This window comes from Equus przewalskii, chromosome X, assembly GCF_037783145.1.
Source record: "Equus przewalskii isolate Varuska chromosome X, EquPr2, whole genome shotgun sequence".
In the NCBI taxonomy this organism is placed as follows: Eukaryota; Metazoa; Chordata; class Mammalia; order Perissodactyla; family Equidae; genus Equus; species Equus przewalskii.
This window is the reverse complement of record NC_091863.1, coordinates 30730360-30757029: the sequence shown is the minus strand read 5'-3', so window position 1 is coordinate 30757029 and position 26670 is coordinate 30730360. Positions and strand designations below refer to the sequence as shown.

Sequence of the window (26670 nt, the reverse complement as noted above, 5' to 3'; positions counted from 1 at the left end):
CATAAATCTACTCTGAAAAAATATTTTTCTCAAACAAGTGAAAATTATTTTTCTAGGTCATCTCCTGTCTTAGAATTTTTGAAGAGTTTACTGTTGCCAACTTCATAGAAATCTTGATGGCCTCTGACCTGCACTTATCAGATTTATAATCCCTCTTGATGTTGTTCTTAGCACATCTCTTAAAAGGAAGACCAAAACCCTTGAGGTGGGAGTATGGGTTGTCAGAAGTAATAGGCCTCATTTGGTTCTTTATTCATTTGTGAATTAGTTTATTTTTGGAAGTCCAGTGAACACATGGGTTGAAGATTTTGCTTTGCAAACTTTGCTTTGCAAACTATGTTTAATCTTACCAAGATCCTGAACGCGAACGATACATGAGGATAAATAAAGTCCCCAGGATGATTAATCCTAAGACGTACTGTTATGGTACACGATTTACACAGACAGATGGAACGTGGTGTACAAAAAGGATGAAATAACTGCCCTTCGAGACACCCACATCAATAAACTGACCCAGTCACTCATTTTAGTGGAATATCTTCCCATTCTTTATAGGGCTTTTACTAGCACATTGAGTCCTTTTAAAATATTCTGTTTTTAACTTGGGACATCTCCAAAAAGTAAAGGATCCTGGGGTGCTTGGAGGATATTCAAAAGACCATCAATGAAAATGATTAAAGGGAATGGGAAATGGGAGTGTCGAGCATAACATAAAGAGATATCATTTCCAGAATGGTAAATAACTGTTGTTTTTCTCCAAAGAGTTCAAAGCAAGAAGAAATGGGCTCAAATTATACCTGGCAGGAATTAGCCTGACATAATGCACAATGCCCTGGCGCTGGTACAAGCACACACAGGAACACAGGAGCCTTTGAAGTCCCTTCCCTCGGTAAATGTGGCAGGCAGAGAAAATATGCCCAATGGACTAAGACTTTTATTATTCATCAACTCAAACTACACCAAGAAAAAAATGACAGTACAGTTGGATTAAAGAACATTAATTAGGTAAGAAGGGGAAAAGAAGTAATAAAAATCAGGTAACAGGGGCCAGCCCCATGGCTGAGTGGTTGAAGTCCCACATGCTCCACTTCGGCTGCCTGGTTTCACAGGTTCGGATTCCGGGCGTGGACCTACTCCACTCATCAGCCATGCTGTGGAGGCATCCCACAGGCAAAGTAGAGGAAGACTGGTGCAGATGTTAGCTCAGGGCAAATCTTCCTCAAGTGGGAAAAAAAAAAAGAGGATTGGCAACAGATATCAACTCGGAGTTAATCTTCCTCAAACACACACAAAAACAACAAAAAACTGGTGCGTTGTGCATGCTCTACTAAAAAAAAATCAGGTAACAGACTAAAGAGAAATCAAATATATTTTAAAGCTGTGCTCATGGCATTGAGCATAGCCTTGCAAATTAAATCCACTCCTAATCCAAAAATTTTGTGTTATTTTGCTATTTTAAATCTCTCTCCTGGTCAATCAACCAAAATTAATTGATTTATTTGAATTTAACTTCTTTCAAATTGTCCCTTCTCTAAAGGCCTAATTAACAGCGTAATGAGTTTTTTTAATAAAAAGGAAAATATGGGATCTGATAACTTTCTAGGCTCAATTCCAGAGAGTTCACTGCAAACAGCTTCTCACTTCTCTAGACTTTTTAGTACATGATAATGGAAATCCTGAGTTGAAGAATTATAGAACAGTGCATCTCGTACTTTAACGTGCATACAAAACACTCACATGCACATTCTGATTCAGTGGGTCTAGGGTGGGGCCCTGGATTCTGGATTTCTAACAAGCTCTCAGGCTGCCCACGCCACTAGTCCAGGGACCACATTTTGAATTGCCAGGCTCCAGACCTGCACTGCCCCCTGTAGCTATTGAGCACTTGCAATGTGGCTAGTCTGAACTGAGATGGCATGTAAGTATAAAATATACACTAGATTTCAAATACTCAATATGAAAAAAATGTAAAATAGCTCAATTTTTAAATTGGTTGCATGTTGAAATAATATTTTAAGAATATTGGGTTATATAATATATATTGTTAAAATTAATTTTGCCTGTTTTTAACGGGCCTACTAAAAATTTAATTTCATATGTGGCTCATTATATTTTATTGGACAGTGCTAGTTTAATTTACATACAAATAGATATAGAGCATATATTTTTAAAAATAAAGGATCATTTCTGGAAGTCCTTTACAGATCAAGACTTTTTTAGCTTTGAAAAGTCTCATCTTGACCTTTCTATCTCACGTAGTAAAGAGATAAGATGAGAAATACCCTCGCTTCTCAGAAAAGGCACCCCTCTTTGGCTAAGCCCAATGAAAGGCAATGTTTTCAGATAACGGTGTGTGAGACCTGGGGCGCCGTGGCACCAGTGCACTAGCTCGTTCTCTCTCTCGATGGCCTCGCCGAGCTCAGGTGGCCAGTTGCAGTTCTGTTCCTGCTCCATGAGGAAGTCCACACTCTGCCATACCAGCTCCTGATCTGAGGGCTTGAGGTGCTCATGGTAAGAAAGAAGCATCTGGAGAATGGACGACAGGCCATGAGCTGCTCCTATATTGACAAATAAAGCATAATTAGTTCACATAATTGAGAGAAAAGCCAGTTTAATTTAGTGAAAAGACAATCATAGTATAAAAAGAAATGAATGGCAATATTACTTGAAAGCACACATAGTAATATAATAATTGAGTTGCCTAAGAACTAGGTTTCTGAGGAGCATACACTTAGCACCGGTCAGCAAACTATAGCCTGCAGGCCAAATCTGGCTCACTGCCTGTTTTTGTAAATAAAGTTTTATTGAAACACAGCCATGCTCATTCGTTTGTATATTATCTATGGCTGCTTGCGTACTACCATGGCAGAGTTGTATTTGTAACAGAGACCATAAGGCCACAAAGCCTAAAATGTATTATCTATTCCTTTAAAGAAAAAAGTTTAGTGACTGACATCAGTTTTAGAGAAAAGACTTTTTAAAAACTTTGTAATTAACATATCAATAGTTTTTAGGAAAATGCTTTTAAAGTGAAAATAATTTGTTCTAGGTATACTAAACATTCATTCATTCATTCAACACATAAGAATTAAGCACCTACCACGTGTCAGATAATGTTCTAGGTGCTAAAGATAGATCAGTGAACAAAACAGACTAACATCCTTCTGTAAAGTTAAACACTAGTAATTGCTATTAATTTACTTAATGCTTCACATTTAGCACTGGGCATTGTCCAAGCCCCAGGGGATGCACAGATGAATATGACTTGGTCCATACCCTTGAAGACCTCCCCGTCCAGTTCAGTGACAAAACCAGACTTGTAAATAAATAATTAGAACATGAGGTGATAAATGCTCTAGCAGAGATGTGTACCAAGAGCTAAAAGAGAACCGACAAAGGAGAGCTTAATTTGGCCTTGGAGTGGAGGAGGCACTGAAGGTTCCACACAGGTAGTGCCATCTGAGCGAAGTTTTGAGGAATTCCTAGGAGTTCCAGCATAGGCTACTGTACTATCAAAGACGTGATCCTGCTTTAGGAGAAGGAGCTAGCTCAACGAAGGTAAAAGTTTTCACTCATTTCTAATGAATAGAGTGCTGATTGATGGGTGGTGGTGGTGTCAATATATTCTGAGGGCTTGCTCTTTAAACTCAACTCTATAATTTTAAAGCTTTCTTTTTGTACACAGGCCCTCGGAACTCTTGATTCCCTAGAAACAGCTTTATAGTTGTATCCAGTCAAAAATCCTATTCTTAAAATTTGCTCATGAAACTTGAAGGAAGCTTTCTTTCACTGGACTTATTTTTTTAGATTCTTTTTTAAAATTTTTCCTTTTTCTCCCCAAAGCCCCCCAGTACATAGTTGTGTATTTTTCAGTTGTGAGTCTTTCGAGTTGCAGCATGTGGGATGCCTCCTCAGCATGGCTTGATGAGTGGTGCCATGTCCGTGCCCAGGATTCAAACTGGCGAAACCCTGGGCTGCCAAAGTGGAGCATGCAAACTTAACCACTCAGCCACGGGGCCAGCCCCTCTTTCACTGGATTTTAAATTTATAGAAAGAAGCTTGCTTTCCAGGAACATATTTATGCATTAGATAGAAATACGGTTTGTGCTATATATGTAAATGGCTAGAATGTGAATTTCTCTAAAAAGATAGGAAAATGAAAGAATTAATTCTATTAGAGAACTCTAGCAGACACTGTCAGTACCCTGCCCATCACCTCAGCCACACTCCTCACTCTGGTGCACCTATCCTCCCTGCTTCCCACCTCAAGCACCTATCATTCTGCCTGAGGCTTTCTCTGGCCACAGCGGTGTGCCCAGCCCACAGGGACAGGGCTGAAATCCTAGGGAATTAACACCTCTGGGAGCATCCTTCTATCAATGGAGCAGGGAGTTGGTGGACGAATACCCCAGCTTCCTCACCCTTTGGGTGGGACAATTCTGAGGCATGTTCTCTACAGACTCTAAGAGTCCCCAGTGGAACTGAGGCTCAGTTATTCATGAGTGCTCACTATTACATCCTCTATTAATTTTTTTCTCTACCCTGCCTCACTTTGTCACTCCTCTATCAACACTTTCTGGGATCATCTCCCAAACAAACCATTTATACCCAAATCCTTGTCTCAAGGTCTGATTTTAGGGAAACTTAGACAAGAACTTAGAGAGTCTTTGAGAAAACTCTCAGAGAACTGCTAGTCCATAAACTCATTGCAGAAGTTGTTCATCAGCCATCCATTCATTCATTTGGGTACCCTCATTATGTATAGGCTCTTGCTAAAGGTCCAGGGGTCACAAAGATAAATGAAAGAAAGTCCTTATCCTGAAGGTACACAGAGCCTGCTAAAGCAGTTGGACAGGTAAGCCACTAACTACAGTGCAATGTCATAAGGCCTTCAGTAGAAGGGTGGCAGGGTGACATGATGCTACCCAATTTTGCTTCAGGGTAAAACCTGAAAAGTGAGAATGTTTCTCTAGAGAGGGTTCAATAAACCCTTTCTCCAAAAAGCACGAAGTTTCTCAATAGGTCTAATGATGTTTGAGCAGAGTCTTGAAGTCTGGGTATAAGTATTACAGATAGATGAAGGGGTCATGGGAAACTGGGCGTTTTAGGCAAAAGGAACAGGCACAAAGGTTCCAAAGATATGAGAACACTTTGCTTGTAGGAGACTGTGCTGGACAGAACCAGGGAGGGGAGAGAGAAAGCTTGAGTTTGGAGAAGGAGGCAGGTGATCTACAAAGGGCCTTGCAAGTCATGCTCAGGAGCGATGGGGAGCCACCAAAGGATCCAAAAAGAAAATTAATCCAGAGTAATTAATTTTCACTTTACATGCCTCATATCTCAAAAGTAGCCACTGTGATTCAGTAGTCTGTTATTAATCCACTAATATTAAAATGTTGAAAATGTTAGTGGCTGAATCTCATTTCCCTGTGCAGAGGCACTATTTACAATGAGTGTGTAAACTGTTCACAAACTTTCAGCAGAATTAGGGCAATGAACTCACAATATAGAATACGGATTTTAGTCTTCAGTGAGAGTAATTGTTAAAATAGCTATATTTCTGTCGGTAGACTACAAAAGCAAATATTAAATTCTAATTTACAATATCTATCAATTTTTATTTTTAAATGGAATTTTAAAGTATTTCTAGTTAAATGAACAGTGATGACCTATGTCAGAAACAAAATCTTCCAGTCTTTAGTCAATGCTGACATGAGAGACTCTCTTCATCTCACCGGCCCTTGCCAAGACCATCACTCACCCAAGTATTCAGTTCCATAGTAAGAGTACATCAGGGGAAATGGTTTCCTCTTTTTCATGGCATACTGCTTCCCAGAGTCCAGAATCGCCTGGCAAATTGATTTGATCTGTGCTGGAGTCAGTACCTGAGTAAGGAAATCAAGAAGCAGAAGTCAAATCAGGATCCTCTTTTTCCCTCAGACACTGAATTTTCTTGCTTTAAAAGTCCTATCCGCATATCCCCAAATCCTTTTCTATGTGTAAATAAGATTAGCCAGACATAACTTCTTTTTTCTTAACTGTTGATTCTTTGTTGTCAATTTTATCTACCCTCTTCAGAAAATCGCTAAATTTTGATGGGAAATACACATCTTTACTGCTATAGGCTTTTATAAAATGCAAAGACCACCTTACAGTTGTTATATCATTGATCTTTGTCACAGGAACAAGAAATTGTTCAGAAAAGAACAAAGGCTAGTCCTAAAGGATCACGCTTAACAAAGCTGTTACTCCTGGACCAGGTGCAGGTCTGGCCCAGACAATGGGCCTTCAATTTGTGTCATTTAGTCTGTGCTTATAAAACCGCCATTCTATGACAAGCTGCTGCATGACAGACTCACTGTAAGCATCTTCATTCCCTGAATGAAACCAAATTCCAATAAGTACCAAGGCAAAATAACTTTTAATATCAAAATGCCTCTGAATACAGAACGACTAAAATGCAATGACTTGCAGTCTTCCATATTTTATTCAACCTATTCACAGCCAGTTTTAGGACTATAGAGATTAAAATGTTCTCAAGCCTACTAGGCATCACTGAGTTTATGAGGATTCTGCTCAGGTTTGTGATGTTTCCTGCCTCCCATTTTTCCTCGGGGCAGGTTAGATGCTCCCTTTGGCACACTCCTGACATCACCATGACTCTTTGGTACAGCACTTACCAACCTGGTGTTATGTCTCTCTCTATATACTAGACGATCAGTTATTTGAGGGCAAAGACTGTGGCATCTCATTATTTTGGTATCTTTGGTTCTTAACCCAAAACCTGAGGGGGCCTTTGGTGACTGATGAATGAGTAAAAAGTGTCAGGTTTACTGGCATGAAAAACAGAGCCCTTCCTCTTCTCTTTCCTTTATCCCTTCTCTCCCTCCCTCCTCCTTCCCTCCTTCCCCCTTTCTCTCCCTTCTACAATTATTTCTTAAGCCTCTACTATATGCCAGTAAAGCCTGTACTAGATGCTGGAGATATGACAGTGAACAAGATAGACTAGACCTCTGCTCTCGTGCAGCCAATGTTTCAAAAGTGCAGACCTGCACAGGACGAGCCCGAGTCAGAATACCAACAAAAGTTCACCTAAAGTTCAGCCTTCACCTAAGTGAATGAGTCAGGGATCAAGGAAAAGTCTATCGGATTTTGGCCTCTCTCCTAATACACAATGAATTTTCCTACCTGATATTTGGCATTAGACTCACCTATTCCTTTTGAAATAAGGTACCAATGCTTTGTTAAATCATAACTTACTTCTCTGATTTACCCAACATTAGAAGAGTAAAATATAATCCAGGTTTTCGCCTCCTCAAATCTAGCATTTAATTTGGAAAAATCATTAAAGAGGAAGCTGCTCATTAATTAATTTGCCAATTAACTTTTATTGAGCTACTATTCCAGTAAGGCCCTGTACTAGGTATTGTGGGGAAATTCTAGAAAGCCTGGGACACATTTTCTCCCTAGAGGGAATTTACTATCCAGTGCTAGAGAGGAGACATACACAAAAGTCTACAATAAAGCCATTAAAGTTCATGGGCCCAGGGGTGGAAAGAAACAGTAATGCCGTGTGTAACACAGACAATGAAGCACTGCTCGGCTCCACTAAGGCGTTACTATCTCCTCATTTTCCATCTGGTTGCTCAGAAACAATTGTCGTGGCTTTCGACTTAAATTTTCCTTTTATTAGCTACCTATCTTTGTCTCTTGGGTTTACTCCTTTCTGCCTAAAATTGCCAAAGACTCTATTTTCCCGTGCATTCCCACTGTCATTTCAAGGCTCAGCCTCCAGTCTTTCCTTAGTTGAATAGCAAATTTGTCCTAAACGATTTCCTACTCTGCATCTATTCAAATCACTATCAAAATTTTCATTTGCTATTAAAAACATCTTCCTCTTTGTGCCTTTATCAGTACCAACTGATCTTACATTTAGTCTTACCCTACTTAATATCTTGCAACTCCTCCATCCTGGCTCTCTTTCAGAAACTGCTTAAGTGCCTTGAAGGGCATGAACTTAATAGGACTCCATCCTGGTCCCATCCCATATTTTTCTGGAAATATACCTTGCTTTTCAACTGAACTTAGGTCCTGTCTGCCAATTCTGGTCTTAAATCCACATGACAGGAGCAGTTTTGTGATAGGAAAAGGTCACTGAATTTTGGGGGTATGTACTCATTTGAATTACTAAAATTCTTCCTATTTGACTTTTGTGCCAATAATTGAAAACTGGCTTATTCTCTCCTCAGTTGAACATTTATTCATATGTTTCCTCTCTTTCTGTGTCTGTGTGTGTGTGTGTGCAAGCACGTGTATTCACCTGTTTATTTGTAACCCAGAAAAAAAATCAACTTAGGTTATATGTGGTGCCCTCTCCCTTTCTTTCCATCCCTAATCTACAGCTCAGAATAGAGAATGAGTTTATAAAATATTTCAAAACCTCCCCAGTCATGCCTCATGTCGGGGCGGTTTCCCCTTATCTCTCAGAAACACTGTGAAAAACAAAGAGAAACCACATTTGTTTGGCTGGATAAAGAGCAGTTACGCATGCAGTTCTTTATCTCTGGGAACAGACAAGACCTACCCATGGGTTTATTGATCAGCAAATAAAAAGTGAAAACAGTGCTCATTAAAAGTGTGTGGAGGGGAACCTTGAGATGGAGGGTCCTCTTTTTTTCTCCCCTGAACAAACAGGACAGAAAGAAAGGAGATGACATGCAAGGGGAGGGGCTTGTTCTTGCCCTCTCATTTGTCTGCTTTCTCAGACATCCCTCCATTCCCAACTCCTAGAACACAGGAACACGCGCATGAGCACACACACTACCTCTGAGAGGATGGCCTCTGTGCTTTTGAAACACTCTGAGGCCCTGAGAATGAGGAAGCGGCATTTCCAGGGGAGGGAAAGAAAGTGACTGGAGATGGCAGAGAGGGGCTCCCTGCCCATTAGGCCTTTATCAACATAAATCCAAAATTCCCTCTCCTGTATTTATAGCACCTAGGGCCTATGCATGTGTTGATATCTTAGACGGATTTGATTCTTTAAATAAATTTCTTTTACATCAAATTAAAATAAATTAAGATATCTTGAAAATACAAAGCAAGTCTGTGGTGGTTTGGTTTAAACAGTTTGACCGATTCTCCTCACTTATCTTCAAACAGAGGTGTTTGTTGTGAAATATTCCTATGGGGCAGGGCTCTGAGTATGAAGTGACAAGAGAGCAATAAAGCCCATGCTATGTTTCTTGGCCCCAGCTGAAGGTCGCGCTGTGATTGAACCACCTCCATGCTGAGGAGAGATGACCTTTGTTAAGGAAATGAATAAAATGGACCAAGCCACAGAAAGATTGCTTCACCACACACCGCTTTCCAGGGCAAATGTCCTGCCCACAGGCCCTCTGGAGTGGCAGTCTTTGCTCGGGGGCGGGTAGAGATTTATTTCAGGTGTTGAGAAGACAAAATCTCAGGAGAGCTGCTTTGAAAATAAGCTTAAAGAGACAAGGTAGGGGGGCCGGCCCGGTGGCGCAGTGGTTAAGTTCGCACGTTCCGCTTCTCGGCGGCCCGGGGTTCGCTGGTTCGGATCCCGGGTGCGGACATGGCACTGCTTGGCAGCCATGCTGTGGTAGGTGTCCCACGTATAAACTAGAGGAAGATGGGCACGGATGTTAGCTCAGAGCCAGGCTTCCTCAGCAAAAAGAGGAGGACTGGCAGTAGTTAGCTGAGGGCTAATCTTCCTCCAAAAAAAAAAAAAAAAAGAGAGACAAGGTAGGGCTAAGGGAGCGCTTTCAAGTAGGATATAGATCTTGATGAATCGAATAATTCAAATTATGTGCAAAGCCTTTTGCACTTTGAGGAAAGATATAATCTTAATAATTAGACTAAGTTAACATCTGAACCACTTAAATAATGAAACATTCAGCAGTTCTTTAAACTCTAAAAGTCGTGACCTAATAGGGATAAAGTGGAAGGAGTAAATATCATGAGTTTCACAGAGGTAGAGGGATATGAGCTAAGCTTTAAAGGACAAGTAGGAAGTGGATAAATGAAAGTGGGGGGAAGAGGCCATTTTAAGCTGTAGGATGATGGGGGAAACCCCGTGTATTAGGGCAATGCTTCTCAAACTGGAATGTGCACACAAATCACCTGATGTTCTTGTTAAAATGCAGATTCTTGGGGCTGGCCCCAGGGCATAGTGGTTAAGTTTGGCACACTCCACTTTGCAGCTGGGGGTTTGCAGGTTTGGATCCCAGGCACAGACCTGTACCACTCCTCAGTCATGCTGTGGTGGTGACCCACATATAAAGTGGAGGAAGACTGGTACAGAAGTTAGCTCAGGGCTAATCTTCCTCAAGAAAAAAAAAAAAAAGAAAATGGGCAACAGATGTTAGCTCAGGGCTAATGTTCCACAGCAAAAAAAAAAAAAAAAAAAAAAAAGAATTAAAAAATGCAGATTTTGATTCAGTAGGTCTGGGATGGGGCAGGATTCTACATTTCTAACAAGCTCCCAGGTGATGCTGCTGCTGCTGGATCCACAAACACACCTGAAGTAGCAAGGGATTATGGGAACAGAGAGGCTGGTTGCAGGCGAGGATTTCTCTTGGGAAGGGTGAGAAATTAGACTGAAGGAACTATAGGAAGTTCCCGAAGACATTCAAGGAAGCAAGAGGGAGCACCAGGCAAAAACACTGCATACCATAATTTAAATGATCAGCTTACCTAGAAAAGCAAAGCAGCAACAATGGGAAATTCTCTTCCAATACACTGTGTGTAGGAAAAACGCATCCAAATTTGCAAACCCTAGTGGGGAGCTCTTAGCCAATGTGGCCAGGTTTGTTATTTTCTTAATGAGTCTCCAAATGGGGCACGTGTGCTGGTGCAGAATGAGCAAGTCCCTTCCATCTGGTTTTCCTGATGCTCCCTGACCATTATTATGCTGGGCGATGAGGAATGGGAGGCAGGTTACTCCAGTTAATGATTATCTTCCAGTTATTAAAGGGATTCAGCAGGGAATTTCAGTTATAAACACTTGGTCTCAGATACCATTTCAAAAGTTGCTTCTTTTCCCTTCTCATGTCAAGAAACACAAGCCAAGAAAACACTGGAAACCAGAAAAGAAGAACAGGTTTTGCTCCATTCTTGCAGACTGACTGCTAGCTTTAGAGATTTACTACAAGCACCTGGTAACCCAGTCTGCATCAAGTGTCACTAAGATGATTTCATTTTGTTTCCTGCAAGATACTAAATGTCTCAGAGCCTGAGTTTCCTTATCTACAAAAAGGGGATCACAATAACTAGCCCTACCTACCTCCTCAGGTGATGGTGAGACTCTTATGAAAAAGCAATTCCCAATGTTTGGACTTACACTGCAATCACCTGAGGAGCTTTTAAATATCCTGATGCTCTGACCACACCCCAAACCAATTACATCAGACTCTCTGGGTGTGGAACCCAGGCACCACTATTTTTTAAAGCTCCCCACGTGATTCCAAAGTGCAGTCGAGTTTGAGAATCACTGCTATGAAATATCAAATGAATGCAAAGATAGTTTTTAAAAGAAAAGTAATAATACGATGATGATGATCAGAACTAAAGAGAAGACAAGCAAAGGACCTCCCAAGCCGAAGACACTCCCAGATATAGAGATACACCTTCAGTCTGAGTCATGGGGGAGTGGAAGGGAAAAACCCAATATTCCCATCAAAGGACACTCTGGGTCAGGTCAGAGGTCCACTGAACCTCGTCCAGTATTTCCAACACAGACACCAATGCACATTTTGTGGCAGAGTAATGGAGAAACCAAGAAAACAGCAGGTAGTGCACTGGACTAGGATTCAGAAGATCTGGGCTTCAGATCCAGCCTTGCCACAGTAACCACGGTTAAGTCATCAGAGCTGTTTCCTCGTCTGGACTAGAATCTGTCCAACTGAGTCAGTGCTGCTTAAATTTTAGTGTGCCTAAAAATCACCCAGCGAGCTAGCTAAAACAGCTTCCCGGGCCTCACCCTGAGAGATTCTGACTCAGTAGCTGTGGAATGGGCTCTGAGATCTTAATTTCTAACAAGCTCTCAAGTGATGTGCATGCTGCTGGTCTGGGAACCACTCACTGAATAGCACTGTACTGGGTGACCTCTAAGGTGATTCTGGGCTCCAAACTCTCTGGTTCTCAAAAGCACGGGAGTCGTCTGGCTTTTGAACCGAAGAAAGATGACAGCACGGTGATCAAAAACATGGGCTTTGGGGTCAGGTAGACCCGAGTTCCAAACTTGGCTTCACCACTTTCTAGCAGTGTGGATTTAGGCAAGTTACTTAGACTTTCTAAGCCTCAGTTTACTCATTTGTAGAAAGCAGCAATAATAAGACCTACCTACTTTACTGGATTGCTATGAGGATTCCATATAAGCACTTAGCACAATTCCTGGCATAAAGCACACACATCACGCACGTAAGCTACAGTGAAAACAGACATCCAAAGTCCAATAGTGACTCAACTCCCACCATTCAGCACCATGGCCTTGGAGGCCAGGGCTCAGGATGTCTCATAAAATAACCCTGTTGCTCACCTCCCACTCCCCATTCTCCACCCAAGGACCAGCTTGTGTCAGCTTGCATTCCTAAACTGTTGTAACTTGTAATTCATAAACTAGTAAAGTATGGCCCTTCATGTCAGTGTGTTTACTTTTTTTTACTTATCACCACACTTTGAGCCCTTCACTATGTCACTATGTAACTCTAGACCAATCACATAAAACTCTCTGGACCTCAGTTTCCTCATCTGAAAGAACAAGGAGTTAAGCTGATGTGGTCTTTAATATGCCTTTCAGCAATAGTATTTTGTTATTCTGTGATTCAATACTTTATGACAACTATTTACAAATCTATATACTTATTTGGGCTCTAATTCTCGGATGTGGATGTGATGGTATGTTTCAGTGGTTTCATTTCTTACAGGCTAGGCAAAAAGTCCTTTGTAATGAGATGATAGCTCATGTTTAACTTGTCCTCTATTCTAGGCACTTTCTTTTATCAAGATGCACATTCTCTTATGTACTTTCTTCCTAGAGAAAGTTCAAAGGACTAGAAGTCGTTTCAGCCTCTTGGCCTCGGTTACTTGAGTCTGGTTATCTGGAGTCTTTGGTCTCTCAATGCCCCCAAAGTGAATGACTACATCATTAAGGCTGGATGCATAACTGACCGTTTCCCATCAGACCCTCCTCTAAGCCACTGCTGAATGAGTATGTCATTGCATATTCTCAAACTATGGTTCAACAAACATTTTTCAAGTGCTCACTAGGTGCGTAACACTGTGCTAGAGAGCAGAGAAATAGATGAGTAGTTGCGTATAATCGGATATACAGTAAATGCCTTTCTTATTTGGAAAGGCCAATTCTGATTACATATATGTGGCTTACACTATTAGTTAGCAACTTAATATCCATTCTCCTCTTATTCCTAACTACATCTCAATTTTATTAGGGTGATAACTGTGTTTAGCTCTAGGTGATAAACAGTGAATAGCCTCAGCCAATCATGTCAATCTTATTGTTGCTTGCCAGATACTCAAGTCTCAGCCTTTCTTGAATCTAGGGTTGGCTATATGGCCTTATTTTGTTCAAAGGGGAAATCTGCTGGGGCTGTTACCTGCCTTTCCTCTTTTTGGTGCCTTGAATGTGGATGTGAGTCCTGGAGCTGTAGCAGCTATTTTACATCCTGAGGCAATGAGCATGTGGATGAAAGGCCAACATTCAAAGAAGGACGGAGGAGAAAAATCCTGGGGTTTATGGACATCATTGAACATCCGTACCACAACCAGGGTCACCTATCTCCAGACTCTTGTTATGAGAGAAAAATTATTCCCTTTTTTAAAGTCACTGTTCATTGGGTTACTTACAGCCAAACTCACATCAACTGGGCAGCCACAAAGTGCCAACCTAACAGCATTGATAGCATCCACTTCCCTATAAAGCAATTTCTGCTCACATGTACTTCTGTTTCCACGGAAACCTCCACTCTGCAGCTCTTTAAAGTGAGGCTGCCTGCCAGAGTGGACAAATTCAAATGCAGTTTCCAGTTCTGGCTGCACTCACAAGGTTGTGATTGATTTTTCTTAAGTGCTATCCTACAGCCCAGAGACAAAGCCTGGGAAACACACTGTCACCTTTGCTGCCATTGCCCTTGGTGACCTTCCTACTCCTTCCACTTATCCTGCTCCAGATCAGGGACAATGGACACTCTCCAATCTGCTACCAAGACAATAGCTCCTCAAATCCTCAAAGTTTATTTGGGATGACACTGGGGAGGCCTGTGGCAGCCTCAGCAACAAGTGCTGTAAAGCAATTATTTTCTTTTCCAGGAACTGCCGTCACCTCAGCTTAAGTGACTGTATTATGTGCTACCCACCCTGTCACTTTAGAGAGCTATTCATGAAATGGTCCTAGAAGAACAATATCTGAACAATTTGCGACATTTTTTTTTTAGATTTTATTTTTTTCCTTTTTCTCCCCAAAGACCCCTGGTACATAGTTGTATATTCGTTGTGGGTCCTTCTAGTTGTGGCATGTGCGACGCTGCCTCAGCCATGGTCTGATGAGCAGTGCCATGTCCGCACCCAGGATTCGAACCAACGAAACACTGGGCCGCCTGCAGCGGAGCATGCGAACTTAACCACCCGGCCACGGGGCCAGCCCCAATTTGCGACATTTTAAGGCTCAATAACTCTTTCACCTAGATACTTTCAACAGAAGCTGAAAGGGTTTCTTTGGCCATGCTTTTTGACCTGGGTGTGAGGATTGATGGGTGCCCTGAAGGTCAGAAATGGGGGAGGGAAAGCAGAAACTCTTCAAAACTCTTAGATTTTTCTTTTCAAAGTCTTAAAATACATTTTAATAAACACGTGCCTTTGGGCTAAGGGAAGCAGTGTGATATAGTGCAGGTTTGGCCATGAATGGTACCTTCTCTGTGTGCAAAATGAAACCTAAAGCTATTGGGGCGGGGCGGTGATTGGGTGAGCACGGTTGGGAAATTCGGAATTTCTGGCTTTGTCATTATGCGGCCCGAGGAAGTGATTTAACTTCTCTGACTTCACCGTCTTCATCTGTAAAATGAGGTGGCCAACCAAGAAACCTCCCACGACCTTTCTGGTTCATGATTTATACAATTTATAAATACGTGTATAACTTTCCTCCTCCTCTTGATTTCATTTAGGTATTGGAGAGAATTCACTGTGTGATCATGCCCAAAGTAGTCTTGTTATGCTGACATTGTGTTTTCAGGTACTTTAAAGGGAAAATGATTCTGGTTTCTTTTCAGAAACAGTTTTAGCCAAGGATCTTTAGCAGATTCACATTATAAAATTCAGCTAGAATCACTTTCTATATAAACACATCTAAAAAGGAGATTTGGGTGACCCAGGCATGAGAGGTTCCCGGTAGGCTGTAAGAGCACTGTGGGTGAAGGGAGCTGCCACCACCACCCCTGATTAGGGATCAAGCAGCCATGATGAACAAAAGCGTCACTGTGGCTGGTTTCAATTTGCATTTTATGCCTAGGGGAAGGAGAAGGAATAGAGGCTCTCAGGAGGAGCCGGCTCCGTGGCTGAAGAGGAGGGAAGAGGGAAGTGAACTGATACCTTTATTCTGTTAAAGACAAGAAGCTCCCCCAAAGCCTCTTCCTTAGATTTGAGCTTCCACAAGTTCTAAGTGGTTGCTGCCCAACGAATGCAGCCAGGGAGGCTTCTTCCTGCTCCTTAGAAAGGCTGGGGCCAGCAACTGGGATATGTAACCACTACTAAGCAAAGCAGGATTTATAGCCTTGTCAGGTAGTAAGTAAGGTCCTTGTCTTATACAGGGTTTATTCTGTAAATATTTATTGAGCCCACTATGGCTCGCTGGGAGAACATCAGTGAGCAAAAGAGAGAAAAATCCCTGCCATCACGGAGATTACATACTAGTCTGAATAAATTCCTATTTTGCTGCATATTTTATTACCCCAAATATGTCTTATTCAGCCACTCTCCATAATTCATTATTATTTTAATGAGGCTGTCTTCATAAAGAAACCAATATTAGGTAAATTGTGTGCCTCAGCTCATGTTGCCTGGGGAAACTTTAAGAGGAGATGAAATCCATTCTCAGGCACCAATGTTCAACTGAGGGTAATCACTAGAATTGTAAGGATGGGCATAGGAAAGAAATGGCCGGCTGGCTAGCAGCTATAGCATATAACTACATGGAAAGGCTTAAAAACAGAAGCCCCACTCTAGACCAAGATCTTATGGCGGGTAGGACCAGACACTCATATTTTTTAAAAAGCTCCCCTCATGACGCTGGGACACACAAGTTGCTTTACAGGGCTTTGCATTGCAAATCCAGCACTATTTAGTAGTGCAAATAGCACAGGTAGTTGGAACAAGGAAGTGAGCTTAATCTTACGTGGTTCACAAAGCTTTACTGTATTTATTCCTGGTCACAGACTAGACTTTTAATTATAAGCTTAGTGCCAGGTACCCTACCTATAAATTTGCTTCATTAGTTGTAACACAAAGTACTACTGGCCGTTTACGGATTTTTAAATAAACAAAAGCATGCATCCTCATAATACTGAGAGAGTAGTCTCTCGTTTAATATGTAAAGGGAGTAGGTACATTAAATATATAATTATCTATGAAGAGGCACTTATAAAATAAAGTCTCCCAATTACACTATGAAGGAACAACTCAAGACAAAATTTATCCAAGTGCATGCAGGTGAGAGAGAGAGAGAGATTTTTTACTGTGAAAGATGTATAATTTGGACTTTTACTACAGTACATCAGTGTCTAAGGGAAATAGGTATCTAGGTTCACCTGTATAAGAATATCCACAGCAGCTTTATTTATAAGAGTTTATTCGTAAGTTTCATTCATAAGAACTGGCAACATCCTAAATATCCATCAACAGGAGAATGGATGAATAAATTGTGGTATAGTCACACAATGGAATACTACCCAACAATAAAGAGAATGAATTATTGATATGTGAAACAACATGGATGGATCTCATGAACATGTTAAGCAAAAGAAGCCAGACACAAAAGAGTACTTGCTATATGATTCCATTTATATGAAGTTCAAGAACAGGCAAAATCAAACTATGGTGATAGAGGTCAGAAGAGCGGTTACCTCCCTGTGTTCCTCATGTGTGTGTGGACAAGTGGTACTAATTGAGATTAAGGGACTTTCTGGAATGATGGAAATGTTCTTTTTCTTAATCTGGGTAGTGAATTATATGAGCCAAACAGTGAAATCACTGAACTATACATATAATATTTGTACAGTTTGCTGTATGTAAACTATTTGTTGTTAGTGCCATCGATTCCAACTCCTAGTGACCCTGTCAAGTAGAACCCTGCCAAGTCTTTCTGTGCCATCCTCTCACCTTCTGGTGCTATATCAGACAATACTCCACTGACATTCACAGGGTTTTCATGGCCAATTTTTTTGGAAGTGGTAGCCAGGTCCTTCTTCCTAGTCTGTCTTAGTCTGGAAGCTCCACTGAAACCTGTCCACCATGGGTGGCGACCCTGCTGGTATGTAAGCTATACTTCAGTTTTAAAAGCAAAATAAATCAGGGTATTGAATAGCATATCTATCAAATGGTAGAATAAATGGCTTAACTGTTTGTCAATACATTTTGTCTGAATGTCCAGGTCCCTTGGTTGTAAGATACCTACTTTGCTAGCTGTCCTGAAGAAGGGTCTTCCTAAGTCTTCCATGAAATTAAAAAAAAAACGTGTGCTTCCTTCTGGGTAGATAAACTGCAGAAAGAAGGACATTACCCCTGGGCTGATGCAGCCCTAGGCCAAGGCTTAGTGACCAAAACATAGAGGCTGCATTTCATTTCCTTCACCTTTCTGGCCAGGTGCCCTTGTGCAGGGCACAACCCTGCCAATCACACAGGGCTGCCTGGCTCTCTGGAAGGAAGCTGGAGCAGCTTGTGGAATCTAAGAGAAGCCAGATCTGAGAAGGGAGTAATACTTGGATCCAGAAAGCTGCCAGGCCTCAGTGTTCTCCCTCTTGGTGACATTGGTCTCCGCCTGTTTCACTTTCTACAGACCCATTTTCTCTACTTCTCTATGGCTGAAGGTAACTTCCCATACACCATAACACACACCAGCTCCCAAATTTTATGTCTCTCAGTTTTAGCCACACTGAAACCCAATTCTGAATTCCTAGGAGAGAGAATCTGATTGGCTCAGCCTCAGTCAGGTGCATTTACCCCAACTGCATCAACATGGGTGCAAAGATCCACACAGAGAGGGACCAGGACAGTGTTTCACAGAGAACTGGGGTTATTTTGAGCTACGCAGAGTTCCCCAGAAGGGTATATACTACACCTGTATCAGGAATGTGTTTAACTTATTAGAAAATCTGACTTTCAGTGGCTTAATCAAATAAAAGGTTATTTTTCTCATATAACAAAAGGTCTGGGAAGTGGCCAACTGCTGATGTTGTTTGGCGGTTTGTCATGTCAGAGGCAGGATGTCACAATTCTCTCTTCCTTCCCTCATGTTGGCCCACAGGCACAAAATGGCTGCTGTAACTCCAGAAACTATGTTTATATTCAAGGCAGGAAGAAATGAGGAAAGGCAGCACCTGTCATATCCATTCTCTTTTATCAGGAAAGCAAAAGGTTTCCCAGCACTCCCAAGCAGACTTACACTGACACGTCATCAGCTAGGACTGTTTGACATAGCCACCCTGACAGACAGGTTGGAAAATCAAGTAATTATCCAAGAATACTGCTATGCCAAAAAAGATTAGGGTTCCTTTAGTAAGGACAATGTAGAAAATGGATATCTGGTAGGCAACAGGCAGTGTCTGTCACCACGCTGAACTATAAGAAGCCATATTCTCTGAAAAATTTATGTTAGCTATTCATGATTATGTCTGAACACAAGTGATGGAAAGCACACAATTTTTTAATTCATTGCTTCTCACCACACACCTAAGCCACTATATATTCAATTTTGCACTCCACCACCTAGGATCTTTCAGCTAGGATTTACATTCTATTTCAAAAGCTGTCATGGAGGAATTGGTCAAGGCAGGTTTATTGGCTCCCAGTCTAACTATCCAACCACTACCCAAATGCCTTTTCTATACCACAAGATAACACAGGATTGTGGGAGAAGAAGGATTAAAGGAGCTCTGCTTTCTCTAAATATACTATTTCAGAGGTGATCTTAAAGACCATTATTTCAATATACGCAAATAAATACTATTCCATTTTAAATCTGTTTCTTAGTGTGAAACAGGTGCAGGAGATGAAGGCAGACTGAGTAAAGTCTTCACCTTTAAACGGAATGGGTGGGACTAGATGGCTTCTAAGCATCCCTACATGCCTGATATTGTGCTTTCTAAAGGGACTACAATCACAGTCTCTCAAAATCACGAGGGACATTTCCAAGAATTGAGTCTAGATTAGCATTACTTTTCAACGAGAGACAATGTATACTATGAGGTGAGAAAAATGCCATGGAAAAGGAATGACAGGTGAAGAAATTCAAATCTTCTAGCTGATTTTCACATATAAATAAACTTGTGTTAAAAGGCAATTACCATTGCTTTTGAAGTATTTTATAATATACACACTTAATGGCAAAATTTGCGTGGAACCATGTTAATTATGTGGGGGGCATCTTGTTTAGCTATCTGTTCACAGAACACATATTCCTGTTACAGCATAATTTATGTTAATCTTGTTACTTTAACTCATATTCTAACTTAAAAGTATAAGGAAAAGAACAAACTTTGGCAGATCCATTCATAAACCATTATGAAAAGGAGTTCTAAATGTCTGCAGTTGGAAACTGTGTTAATTATCTGTGAGTCCTTGGGCAAGTCACTTTTGCTCTCTGGATCGCAGAGTGGAGACATTAAAGGACCTTAAAAGTCCTTTTCTTGCTCTAAATTTCCAGGTCTCTATTACTCTGTTAAAAAAGTTTATCCAGATCAGAGTTTTCTCTGGTGGCGTCAAGTCTTCACTTGCAGTTTTCAAGACCCCTAGGCTGCCCTGAGTCTCACATCCCTTCCTCTAATTCTGTAAGCTTCCCAGTATTCTGTTAATAAAACCCCCCTTTTAATCTAATTTTTGTAAATTTTTAGTATTGAATTCCAAAAGGTTATAAGAATAGTACAAAATTTCCCATATACCATTTACTCATAGTCATCTTTTGTTAACATTTGACACGTTTGCTTTATCATTCCCTATTTTTGGAGGTGGCATTTTAGAGTAAGTTGCAGACATGATGACCATTTACCCCAAAATACTTCAGTGTATATCTCCTATAATAAGGACATTCTCTTACTTAACTACAGTGTAATTATCGAAATCAGGAAATTTAACACTATTATCTAATCTACAGTCCATATTTAAAATTTTCCCAATAATTCCAATTATGCCCCTTAAAAACACATTTTTTTTTTTCTGTTACAGGATCCAACCCAGAATCACACATTGCATTTAGTTGTAATATCCTTTAGATTTCATTAATCTCGAACAGATCCTCAGCCTTTGTCTTTCTTGACTTTGACATTTCTGAAGAGTAAGGACAATTTATTTTATAGGATGTCCCTCAATTTAGATTTGTACAATGATCCTCATGATCAGATTCAAGTTATGCATTTGGGGCAGGAATATCCCAGAAATGATGCCATGGTATTTGAGCCATATTGGTGACCCCACTTTTTAAAGATTGGCAGCTGAGCTAACATCTGTTGCCAATCTTTTTTTCTTCTTCTTCTTCTCCCCAAAGCCCGTCAGTACATAGTTGTATATTCTAGTTGTAGGTCCTTCTGGTTGTAGTGGTGCCCCCCTTTTAAAATTAAGTTACTCCAAGATGAATTTCTATCATCTGAGATTTTAAAAGTTATGACTAATTTAAGGCTTTAGCTGTTGAAGACCCACAGGCTCTTTTAATATGGCCTCAACAGTAAGGTGTGTCATCACTTAGGCCTGGCTACATCCCACCTGGGAAGGACCAGAACTTAGGAGTTTGACCTGGAAGAAGATCAGCGGATAAAGACTCTATGGAAGGCAGCTAAGTTGGTGGAGGGTAGACAGGTAGGTCCAGGAAGTCAGAATCCATGAGGTCAAAGTCAGCAAGGATCACCCAATAAGGATAGTAAGGACTGATTGCAGGGCAGGGGTTGTGGGCTCATTGCCCAGCATCATAAAGCTAATGGATGGAGCTGGCCCTGGGCCCATGGGTGTTAGTCACAGACCTCAGTTGAGTGCAGGAGTAAGGTGTTCCTGGCTATATTAGGTTCCAAAGTGCCAGCACTATCTCACATACCTTGGGGGTGGCAATATTGTGTGATTTCCCCTTACTCTAGACCAATGCTTCTCAAATTTGAACGTGCATACGAATTCCCTGGAGATCTCGTGAATGTGCAGAGTTAAATTCAGGAGGTCTGGGGTGAGGCCTGAGATTTTGCATTTCTAACAAGTCCACAGGTGATGCCGATGGTGCTGGTTCAAACTATATTTTGAGTTTCAAAGCTGTAGGAGAACACAATTTTATCTGTGGCAGAAATGGAGGGGCCAACACTACCTCACATACATTGGAGTTGGCATTACTGTGAGCTTCCCCTCTACTCCATACCATCACATAGAAGCTTCTTTTAGTCAATCAATTCAGAATTCATTGAATACCCTACAAAGTCATTTAAATTCAAAAGTGACTCCAAAAAGACGGAGAAGGAAGGAAGAGACATATTTGGCACACTGCCAAGCCCAGAAATAAAGTAAAACTTCATAAACATTAAGCAATAAATAATGGCTTTGTAAAAAACAAATTCACATAAAATCTCAATTTGATAACCCTGAAAATGTGTGTGTCCTGAGAAAGGGTGGCCCTCCCCTGGCAGAGGAAGTGTTGGTTTTGCATCACTCCTCACTTTTTTCTATAGAAAATTATAGTCTACCTGCATAACATAACAAACCTGGTGACTCAGGCTAATTTTCTTTTAGCAAGCACCTCTAAATAGGCCCGTCACAGCCTTCCCATAATACTCCCAGATGTTCTAAAACTGAGAAGGTTAGAATTGAAGTAACAAGGGCATTACTCACAGGAAACAAGAACCTGCTTATTATTAACAATTCACATCTGGCAAATTCTTTAAAATCAGTGTCTCTTGTAAGGCTCTGCTTTCAAAAGGCAAGAAGTATCGGTTGGTATTACAGCTCTGTGGCAGGTAAAATTTAGGATACGGCAGCAGAAACACTATATGAAAAGCCAGTCTAGCAATGCAGCAAATCGTTTATTACATTTGCTTTCAATTAAAGGGAAAGGACCTTCAGGTCTTCAGAAGAAAAGATGCTGTTTTACTCCAGCAGAGGGAGCCTATGAAACAGCCAAAATCAACCCTAAAATACCAGTGTTCGTATGATCTTGTCAGAGTGAATTAAGGGTCATTTGTCAAAAACAGAAAAAAAAAAGTTACAGTTTATTGAAGCATGAGAGCATGACAATGACCCTGAAATGATGATTTCAGGTGTTCAATGAATGCTTGCTTAGTAAATAAACGGTTTGCCTCCTCCCTCAGGGAGTCTAGGTGACTTCTCATCTACTCATCAACCTCATGAAATGCCAGCTTTAAATCACACACCTGACTTCTGGGAGGAACTCATTAGTAAACAATCAGAGTTTGGTGGTAGAGGCGGAGGGCTAACTTTTGCTAAGGGCCTCTGGCACACAGTTTACCAAGGACATGCAATACTTTCTAAAATGAAAATCTAGTTAGTAAAAATAAATACAGCAATATAATTAATAATTGAACAGTCCCTAAAGGTGTACAGGAAAACAAAAACAAAACCTAGTAGCCTTCCTATTACTCTAGAAAAATCAATGCGTTTAAAAGGATAACGTTTTTTTTTTAAACAATGATCTAGTGATTAGACTGGAAGGTTGAATTTTCAAGGACTATTGAATTTCATTCACCAGACAGAGAATGACCTAAAAAGCAAACTAATGACAGTTTTTCAGTCAGTAAGGGAGGGTTATTTACATAACAGAGGACACAGGAAAGATAATGTCTGCATTATTTTCATGGCTCATCTTCTACTGCCGGGATGCCAAAGGCACAAGACCCTCAAGTTACGCATCCAGTATGACTGGTCCAGGAGAATGAAAGTGTTTCTGAGGCACTGAACCACTACGTTAAATTAGGAAAAAAAAAGTCCACAACATTCATTCTCTCCTTAAAGTAGAAATAAGTGTGTTGGCTTTCATGGGGGTAAATGCAGAGTAGCTGCATTCTCAGGGAAGAACTGAACTGTACCTGGTTAAAGAAACCACACTCTGCAAAAAAAAAAAAAAAAAAAAAAAAACCCTGCCCATCAAAAGGTGCCACTTCTATGGTTGAATGAACATCCTTGTTATCCATCAATCAATGAAGAGGCGTTTAGTGTATGTCTTATATCCTCAAAAGGAGCTAAGAAGAAATAGTGCAGTTGGATGTGACATGGTCATACCTTATGAGAATGTACAGTTTCGTTGTGGGGACAGAATTAGGTCTTAATTGGGGCAGTACTGGAGACTAAGAGTACAGGCAGTTGGAGCAGGGAGGAGAGAGAGGCGGCTTCATAAGGGCTTGGAACATAAGCGGTGCCTAAAGGTAAGAGTATCCAGGTGGGCATAGCGGCATGAGCAAAGACCTAGACATTGACCGCCAGCAAACTGAGAAAACAGACCCCAGTCTGTTTTAGTATAGTACATCGTGTTGTGAAGGAGACAGAGAGAACGTTTGGGTTGAATAGAGAAGCTCAGAGCAGCTTGCAGCAGGCTTGGAAGCCATGCAGAAGTGTGCAATTCATGTGTTACCCATGTGTTTACAACATTCTGCGCTACCAGATGATAAGAGATGATCAGTAGAGGGAGGAAAGGGGAGGGTCCTGGTCCTTGTGGTTAAATATTTGAGAAATGCTAGGTTAAAAAAGGTTTTTTTTTTCCAGAGTAGGATTTCTCAGTGTAGTATGAATCCCCCAAAAATTGGGTAGAGTTTGCAACGAAAATATTTGACAAGAAGTCCCCTTTTTTGCACAACCTCCATAAATATCACAACTGGGAAATACCAGGGAGGCACAGAGAACCCCTACTGATTCCAGAGAAAGAAAGTGATGCAAGGACTTGCACAAGGCCCATAAGCTGTAGGCCCTAAAATGAGTTAAAGTATTGACATGAAAACATAGTAAGTTCTCCTTTATGAGTACACAAGTTTCTCTCCAACTTGAGTTCCTCTAACATACACATAATTCTGACACCTTTTCACCACTCTAAGACATGTGATACTAGGAAATGCCACGTGGGAGATCAGTCCTGTGGGAGACTCTTCAAATAAAGAGGGAGCTGAGAATTAGGAGGTAAAACAGATGGTAAAGAGAAGAGGCTCTGCCAATCTCTTGGGAAAGACAAAAGACGATGAGATCAGCCTAGGCCTCAGAACTGTAAACTATCCTCTGGGGGTACCTGAGAGACATGTGAGAGGACTTGATGGTAGGCGCTTTGGCTTGAGCTATGGGGGCAAGACTGAGGGAATGCTGCCAATTAAGGGCGCCAGGGGCAGGAGCTGAGCTGGATCCACACCAACATAGCTTTTTCCACCTCAAGCTTTCAAGTGCCTCCACATCCCTGGGATATAGTGGTTCACTGAGGTGGACCACTTGGAGTTCAAGGTCAACAATTTTTTTAATTGAGGTCATAATAGTTTTATAACATTGTGAAATTTCAGTTGTACATTATTTGTCAGTCACCATATAAATGTGCCCCTTCATCCCTTGTGCCCACCCCTCAACCCCCTTCCCCCTGGTAACCACTAAACTGTTCTCTTTGTACATGTGTTTATCTTCCACATACGAGTGAAATAATAGGGTGTTTGTCTTTCTATGTCTGGCTTATTTTGCTTAATACCCTCAAGGTCCATCCATGTTGTTGCAAATGGGACGATTTTGTCTTTTTTTATGCCTTAGTATTCCATTGTATATATGTATACCACATCTTTATCCAATCATCAGTCGATGGGTACTTGGGTTGCCTCCACATCTTGGCTATTGTGAATAATGCTGCAATGAACATAGGGGTGAACAAGTCTCCTTAAAGGAACTGTTGATTTCAAGTTCTTTGGCTAAATACCCAGTAGTGGGATAGCTGGGTCATATGGTATTTCTAATTTTTCCAGAAATCTCTATACTGTTTTCCACAGTGGTTACACCAGTTTGCATTCCCACCAGCAGTGGATGAGGGTTCTCCTTTCTCCAAACCCTCTCCAACATTTGTTTTTAGTCTTAGTGATTACAGCCATTCTAACAGGTGTAAGGTGGTATCTTAGTGTAGGTTTTTTTTCTTTGAGGAAGATTAGCCCTGAGCTAACATCTGCTGCCAATCCTCCTCTTTTTGCTGAGGAAGACTGGCCCTGAGCTAACATCCATGCCCATCTTCCTCTACTTTATATGCGGGTTGCCTACCACAGCATGGCTTGCCAAGCAGTGCCATGTCTGCACCCGGGATCCGAACTGGCAAACCCCAGACTGCCGAAGCAGAACGTGCGCACTAAACTGGGCCGGCCCCCATCTTAGTGTAGTTTTGATTTGCATTTCCCTGATGATTAGTGACATCCAACATCTTTTCATGTGCCTGTTGGCCATGAGTATATCTTCTTTGAAAAATGTCTGTTCATATCCTCTGCACATTTTTTGATTGGGTTTTTTTCGTTATTCAGTTGTGTGTTTTTCACATATTATGGAGATTAATCCCTTGTCAGATATGATTTGCAAATATTTTCTCCCAGTTGGTGGGCTGTCTTTTCATTTTGATCCTGGTTTCCTTTGCCTTGCAGAAGCTCTTTAGTTTGATAAAGTCCCACTTGTTTTTCTTTTGTTTCCTTTGCCTGAGTAGACATGGTATTCAAAAAGATCCTTCCAAGACCAATGTCAGAGAGTGTAGTGCCTATATTTTCTTCTAGGAGTTTTATGGTTTCAGGTCTTACATTCAAGTCTTTGATCCATTTTGAGTTAATTTTTGTGTATGGTGCAAGATAATGGTCTACTTTCATTCTTTTGCATGTGGCTGTCCTGTTTTCTCAACACTATTTATCGAAGAGACTCTCCTTTCTCCATTGTATGTTCTTAGCTCCCCTGTCAAAGATTAGCTGTCCATAGATGTGTATTTTTATTTCTGGGCTTTCAAATCTATTCCATTGATTTGTGTGCCTGTTTTTGTACCAGTACCATGCTGTTTTGATTACTGTAACTTTGTAGTACATTTTGAAGCCAGGGATTGTGATGCCTCCAGCTTTCTTCTTTTTTCTCAGGATTGCTTTAGCTATTCGGGGTCTTTTGTTGCCCCATACGAATCAAGGTCAACAATTTTAAGTCACAAAATCAGAAAGACTGAAATTCTGGACATAGGACCAGACACGGTCCAAAATAGTCTTTTAACAAATGGATATTTTCCGCAAGAAAGCAAAACAACTCATTCTATTGAAATTGGAGGGAAGACAGACATAAGTCTCAAATGAGCTGAGGAAAATAGAAAAAGATCACCAAATATTAATGTAAGGTGATAAAATGTTATTGGTATTCTCTTTATTTAGAATACTACTTTTAATGTTTTATCTCAGTGAATGTGAAAATATTTGTAATGGG

The 26670-nt window shown here is 40.9% G+C and overlaps 1 protein-coding gene across 1 annotated transcript in view; it reads right to left on the bottom strand.

Annotated features, from left to right (window-relative positions):
• Positions 1 to 26670, bottom strand: part of LANCL3 (LanC like family member 3) — a 94836-nt gene that overhangs the window by 21504 nt on the left and 46662 nt on the right. Inside the window, exons 2-3 of the mRNA XM_070606310.1 lie at positions 5759 to 5882; positions 2361 to 2558 (exon numbers count right to left, since the gene is read on the bottom strand). Of these exons, the coding sequence (XP_070462411.1) occupies positions 2361 to 2558; positions 5759 to 5882 (322 nt within the window). The remainder of the gene's footprint in view (positions 1 to 2360; positions 2559 to 5758; positions 5883 to 26670) is intronic.